Source organism: Phaseolus vulgaris, chromosome 11, assembly GCF_000499845.2.
Source record: "Phaseolus vulgaris cultivar G19833 chromosome 11, P. vulgaris v2.0, whole genome shotgun sequence".
NCBI lineage: Eukaryota > Viridiplantae > Streptophyta > Magnoliopsida > Fabales > Fabaceae > Phaseolus > Phaseolus vulgaris.
The window spans coordinates 35,266,730-35,273,325 of record NC_023749.2 but is presented as its reverse complement, the minus strand read 5'-3'; the positions used below and the strand labels follow the sequence as shown (position 1 = coordinate 35,273,325).

At 34.6% G+C, this 6,596-nt stretch overlaps 1 protein-coding gene across 1 annotated transcript; it reads left to right on the top strand.

Annotated features, from left to right (window-relative positions):
- Positions 1-2,598: 2,598 nt before the first annotated feature.
- On the top strand, positions 2,599-4,205 carry LOC137828465 (cyanidin 3-O-galactoside 2''-O-xylosyltransferase FGGT1-like). Its single transcript, XM_068635060.1, has one exon. The coding sequence runs from the start codon at positions 2,708-2,710 to the stop codon at positions 4,106-4,108; it is 1,401 nt and encodes a 466-aa protein (XP_068491161.1). The 5' UTR covers positions 2,599-2,707; the 3' UTR covers positions 4,109-4,205.
- The last annotated feature ends 2,391 nt before the right edge of the window (positions 4,206-6,596 follow it).

Genomic DNA, 6,596 nt, shown 5'->3' with positions numbered 1-6,596 from the left:
ACCAATGAACCCATCTCTCCCACCACTTTTGATAAACAATCCTTATTTCATAACGGAAATGGGATCCCATAGCATATGATCCAAGCAATTTTGTGGTCAACTACCAAGGTTTCAGACCAAGGACCTATATTCTCAAGAAGACTCTCAAACCATTCTTTATTATGCTTAATCAGGTAATCCATATGCTCACCCCTCTTTGACGCAAGAAGGACCATATTATCTTCCAGAAACCACACCTTAAACATATTCATCCCTCCCTTTACAACTTCTTCACACATGTGATCAAAGCTTACGTCTAGAGACATATGCACTACTACATTGTTTACCATCCATGACAGAACTTGGTAGACTCTATATTTATGATAATACAAAAGTAAAAAAAAATGAATTACTTTTTCAATGATAATATACAATAATATTAAAGTAAAAAATTAATAAATTAATAATATTGTAGATGTTTCAGAATATGTTCATACAAAACACTAAGTACGATGATAGTACATTCATAAAAGACAAATTTAAATGATTATATCAACAAATTGTGACACAACTCACTATTATATAACAAAATTTAGGAATTTATATTCGGAAAAATTTCAATATCCCTTTATAGTTTCAGTTTTAAATTTGGATTTAATTACCTTCTTTATATTAAAAATCATTATCAAAACAAAATTTTACCTTATCTCGTTCTCTTCCTAAATTTGTTGTTTGCGCCTTCACTATCTTCTTTACTCCTTCATTCTTCCGCACTTTCAGTCATCTTCACTCCTTCATTCACCCTTTCCTTTCTTCTTCCTCTCTTCATCGTTGCTCTGCTGCACCACAGCTCTACCGCACCATCGCAAAGTACTCATCCACCACACCACTGCACCTCACGACAGAGCCACAACGCCGCTGCTTTTTTGACAGAGCCACAGCATCGCCGCACCTCACGACAAAACCACCCCGCCAGCTACCGTCGTTATAAACAACTTATTTATAACGACACCCAATATAAAAATGGTTCCTTAACCGTTTTTATATGATATTTTTAACCGTCGTTAAAGAACTTTTTTGTACTAGTGAATGTTGTAATTTCCTTGTAATAATAAATATGTCACTAGGATGAATAAGAATCCACTCTAGCAAGAAAGATACAAAACATATAATTATCAAACATCTTTGTTCTATAGGAGAAATAATTTAATAAAATTTGAATACTAAAGTTTTGCAAGTTATCAACTTACTACTATTCTCTTGAAGTTTTTTTTCTATTAAAAAAATTAAAGAAAAGAGAAGTTCAATGAACCATGTGCCTGGTTTTTTAATTATGAATCATTGTTTTCGCCTGCTGACCTCGATCGGATTTGGAAGTGAGCTCTGGGTTGAAGCGACTTTGCTTGGTGTATTTAATCGAGATGAAGACACTTTGTGATGAAGGGGGCTCCACCTGCTGATCACATTTCGACGATCAAGTCAGTGAGAGCATTCAAACTATAAAATTTGTATTAATGTATAGTCCTCAGGAAAAACTTACCTTTACTCAGGGGCTTAGTCCCCTTTTATAGACATTCCTTCAACAATTTTCACCAAACAAAATATTATTTCAACAACAAGAATTGAATCTCAACAGCAAGAATATTTCGTTAGTGTGTACCTTTATTTTTCGGGTACAATGCAACATTATTCCTAACTATTTTTATTTACATTTAATATATATAAACATATATATATATATATATATATATGCTTAATTACCTCAATTATTCACCATATGATTTTGTTTTTAATTATCTGCTTAATATGAATTGTCGATCATCTGGACCGACCTCATGACAAACCCTAGGACCCATTATCTACCTTAAGCCGAACTACTACACTTAAGTGCTTGGATCAGTCTCACCAATACAATAATAATGACGAAAATTATTAAGAACTATAAATAATTTTTTTTTACCACAGGTTACTTTTCCATTAAATAATTTCTCTCAATTTTTTTTTTCTTTTTCACTAGTACATAAAAGTCAAAAGAATAAAAAAAAATGAATTTTGGTGTGCAGTGAACTTCCACATATACATCTGATTTTCCAAAGAGTCACTTATTTTCTAATAAGGATAATATAACTTTCAAATCAATTATAATGACATATTAAAAGTTACTTATTAATATGTGCACATTAAATTTTGATGAGATATATTAAAAAACATATTAAATAAAAACTAAATTTAAAAATAAAAAATTATTAGTTATTATTTTATATTAAATTATATATCATTTTATACATAAAAAAATATTAATATCTAAAATAATTGATAATTAAAATCTTGATATTTAATTAGATATCAATTTAAAAATTATTTTAAATACTAATAATTTATTTTAATTTTTAAAATAATATTTAATTTAATAAAAATAATAATTAATACTTTTTAAAATTAATTTTTATTAAATGATTTTTTTTTAAGATTACATAAGTCGTGACAAGTGGTGGTTTTAAAAAATCTGACAAATCTAATAAAAATCTTCTAAAATTTGTTCCATTTTTGTAAAAGGATTTTTTTTTCTTCGTTTCTTTCCACATGAAGACACGGCACTACGAAACTAAGTACGATAATGACTTTGAGAATGCTGGTGACCTTATAATAGGCATCTTTTGATATAGATTATACATAGCCTAGCTTTCTCCATGCATTCAAAGGCGATCAGCAAATAACTCCAACAGCTATGGATGCTGCAAGTGCTGCTCCTTTGCACATAGCAATCTTTCCATGGCTTGCTATGGGACACCTCACCCCTAATCTTCTCCTCTCCAACAAATTAGCAGAGAGAGGCCACAGAATCTCCTTTATAGTCCCACAAAGAACACAAACCAAACTACACCACCTCAATCTCCACCCTCATCTCATCACCTTTATCCCCATCAAACTTCCTCATGTTCATGGCCTTCCTCACCATGCTGAGACCACTTCAGACATCCCCTTCTCTTTATTCCCACTTCTGGCCACCGCCATGGATCGCACACAGAAGGACATTGAACTTCTCCTCAGGGATCTCAACCCGCAAATTGTTTTCTTCGATTTCCAACATTGGCTACCCAACTTGTCTCGGAGCCTAGGCATCAAGAGTGTCATGTACCTCATGCTTCACCCATTATCATCTGCATACCTTGTAGAAGAACCAAGACGAAGCCAAGGAAGAGAATTAACTGAACTTGATCTAATGGAACCTCCTCTGGGGTTCCCTGATTCATGCATCAAGTTTCAGCTACATGAACTTCGGTTCCTCGTTGCAATAAGGAAATTGGAGTTTGGAAGTGGTGTTCTCCTGTACGATCGGGCATACAAAGGTTTCCGCTCCGCGGATGTAATTGGATTCAAAGGTTGCAGAGAAATTGACGGGCCATATGCTGAGTATCTTCAAACTGTGTATGGGAAGCCTGTTTTACTTTCGGGGCCACTTTTACCTGAGCCACCAAACACCACTTTAGAGGAAAAATGGGTTTCATGGCTTGGGGGATTCAACCCGGGTTCCGTTATTTTCTGTGCTTATGGAAGCGAAAACCCGTTACCACAAAATCAGCTTCAAGAGTTGTTGCTTGGTCTTGAATTAACAGGTTTTCCATTTCTTGCAGCACTTAAGCCCCCTGATGAATTTGAGTCTATTGAAGAGGCTCTGCCAGAAGGGTTTGAAGAAAGAGTTAAAGGAAGAGGGATTGCATATGGAGGTTGGGTGCAGCAACAATTGATTTTGGGACACCCTTCTGTTGGGTGCTTCATAACACACTGTGGAGCTGCTTCTATGACAGAAGCGCTTGTTAACAAGTGTGGGTTGGTGCTGCTACCACGACTTGGTAGTGATCATATCATGAATGCAAAGATGTTGAGTATGATCTTAAAGGTTGGAGTGCAAGTGGAGAAAGGTGAAGAAGATGGGTTGTTCACAAAAGAAAGTGTATGCAAAGCTGTGCAAACTGTTATGGATGATGGGAATGTGGTTTGCAGAGAAGTAAGAGAAAATCATGCCAAACTCAGGAATTTCTTACTGAGCGACAATCTAGAATCGTCATGTGTTGATAGGTTCTGTCAACAGCTACAAGATATTTGTGATAAGGGTGTCGATATTTAGACAACCATATAATATGTACGCCAGTATACAACCGATCCGATGATCTGGCAACAAATATTAATATTTTAAGACATCACATGCTTTTCTTTGTCTGCAACTTCTATGCTTTTCTTTTTCTGCAACTTCTGTTTTAAGTTTGTGTTTTGTTTTAGTTTCTTGTTATTAATATTAATATTATTATTATTGATTATTATTATTAAAATTATTATAGTAATAATAATAGTAATTATAATAATAATAATAACGTTAATAATAATATTATTATTATTAATATTAATTTAATTTTAATTTTAATATTATTATTAATATTAATTTAATTTTAATTTTAATTTTATTATTAATATTAATTTAATTTTAATTTTAATATTATTATTAATATTAATTTAATTTTAATTTTAATATTAATACACTAATACTAATTTTGATGATAATATTATTAATAATAATGTTAAGATTAATAATATTGATAATAATTATAATAATATCTTTTCAACTTAGTAATTTTGCAGAGTAGTTACGAAGGATGATGAATAAGGTGAATTGAGTTTGTTTATCACGTGCGAAATTTATTTATCACATGAAAAATGAAATTGATTACTTTAAACATTTTGAAGAATGTAACATTGCTAACACATACCAACATTAACTAATAAAATTGTCTAACCTAAAACATAAATTATAAATATTGTACACAACTACAGGTTTGACTTGTTCATTGTGATAATTATACAATGACATTAGAGAAATTCACCATGGTGTCCTTCACTAGGGTCACTTCACACAGACCTCATGCACCACCCCACCGAACAACAATAGTAAGCTAAAAAATGTTGGGAATTTTTTCAGTGTGCAGAAAGTTGATAACAGATCACCACTTATTCCTAACAAGTCACCACTTACTTTGTAACTACATTATACTAAGATTAGAGAACTTTTCCTCAGTGTCCTCTACTGAGGTCACTTTAAACACATCTCATGCACCACCACACCCAAGCACAACATAAAACTCAAAATTTCTAAAATTACTTCACTATGCAGAAACTTGGTAGCAAGTTACCATTTATTCCTACCTAGGTAATCACTTAGTGTATCTATCACTAACTACATTGACACTGAAATTACAAAACTTGACCTTGGTGTCCTCCACTGAGGTAACTTTACCCACACTTCATGCACCACCCCCCCAAGAACAACAATAAGCTCAGATTTTCAAAAATTTGATCAGGGTGTAGAAACTTGGTAGCAAGTCATCACTTATTCCTATACAAGTCACCACTTACTGATTAACTACATTCACATCGAGATTACAGAACTTGACCTTGGTGTTCTCCACTAAGGTCACTTTACACACACCTCATGAACCGCCCCACCCAAGAACAAAACAAAGTTTAAAATTTCCAAAATTACATTATTATGCAGAAAAATGGTAGCAGGTCACCACTTATTGCTACACAGGTCACCACATATTGTGACTAACTACATTAACGTTGAGATTAAACAACTTGACCTTGGTGTCTCCACTGAGATCACTTTACACACACGTCATGCACTTATTCCTACACAAGTCACCACTTATTCTGATTAACTATTAACATTGAGATTAGATAATTGTACTTTGGCCTCCTCCATTGAGGTCACGTTACACACACTTCATGCATCACTCTGCCTAAGAACAACATAAAGTTCACGTGTTTACATAAGTGTTAGCCTTTGTATAGGGTTTTACCTTCTTGGTAAAACCGTTGAAACGAGAAACACCCATATATGGTTGGATAAATTTGCTTGGAGTAATTCACTATATATCACTTATATTTAGCTAAGAGAGGTTTATGGTGGTGTTGAAAATGACAATCATGCAAAAGGGTTGTTAAATACAAATGAATGCACTCAAACCCTTTTGAATAAATGATTTTGAAATTTGTAATCCATATCATCATTTTGTTCTTTTTTTAATACTTCTTTTATTTTTGTAAATTTTGTGATTCTTTTTTATCCGGTCGGCCATCGGTAGTCGGTGACATCAGTAACAGATAGCCACGTGGACCGTTCCTAGTGGGACATGTGGGCCACGGAAGCAGATGTGTCTTTGAGAAAGTCACCCAGGGGGTGATCGGTGATCAGTGGGTGGTCGGTGGCCCTAGAGGATGCGCGATCAGCGCCTAGATAAGCGCCATGAGGCAGAAGGCGTGGCGCTATGATGAACCGATCGGTCGTTTGGGGTGAGCGATGGTCATCGGGTCTTCGTGTTACGCGCAGTTAAGCTGGGACTGAGGGGTGATTCCCAGCGAGAGCGCTGCGTTACGAGCCTTGTGTGGCAGAGTATTAGAGAAAGGAGAAGTTATGTGCTTTGCAGTGTTGTGCATGAGGGTGGTCTAAGAGAGCTAGTAGCCAGTCGGTGATTGGTGCTCTCCTAGCCCATGACGTGCATGGTGCAAAGCAGAGGTGATCGGTCACACAGTAGGTGATGCCTAGTGCGTGCGCTTAGCCA

Coding starts and splice junctions, on each gene's coding strand:
- LOC137828465 (XM_068635060.1), top strand. CDS start 2,708: ATGGATGCTGCAAGTGCTGCTCCTTTGCACATAGCAATCTTTCCATGG.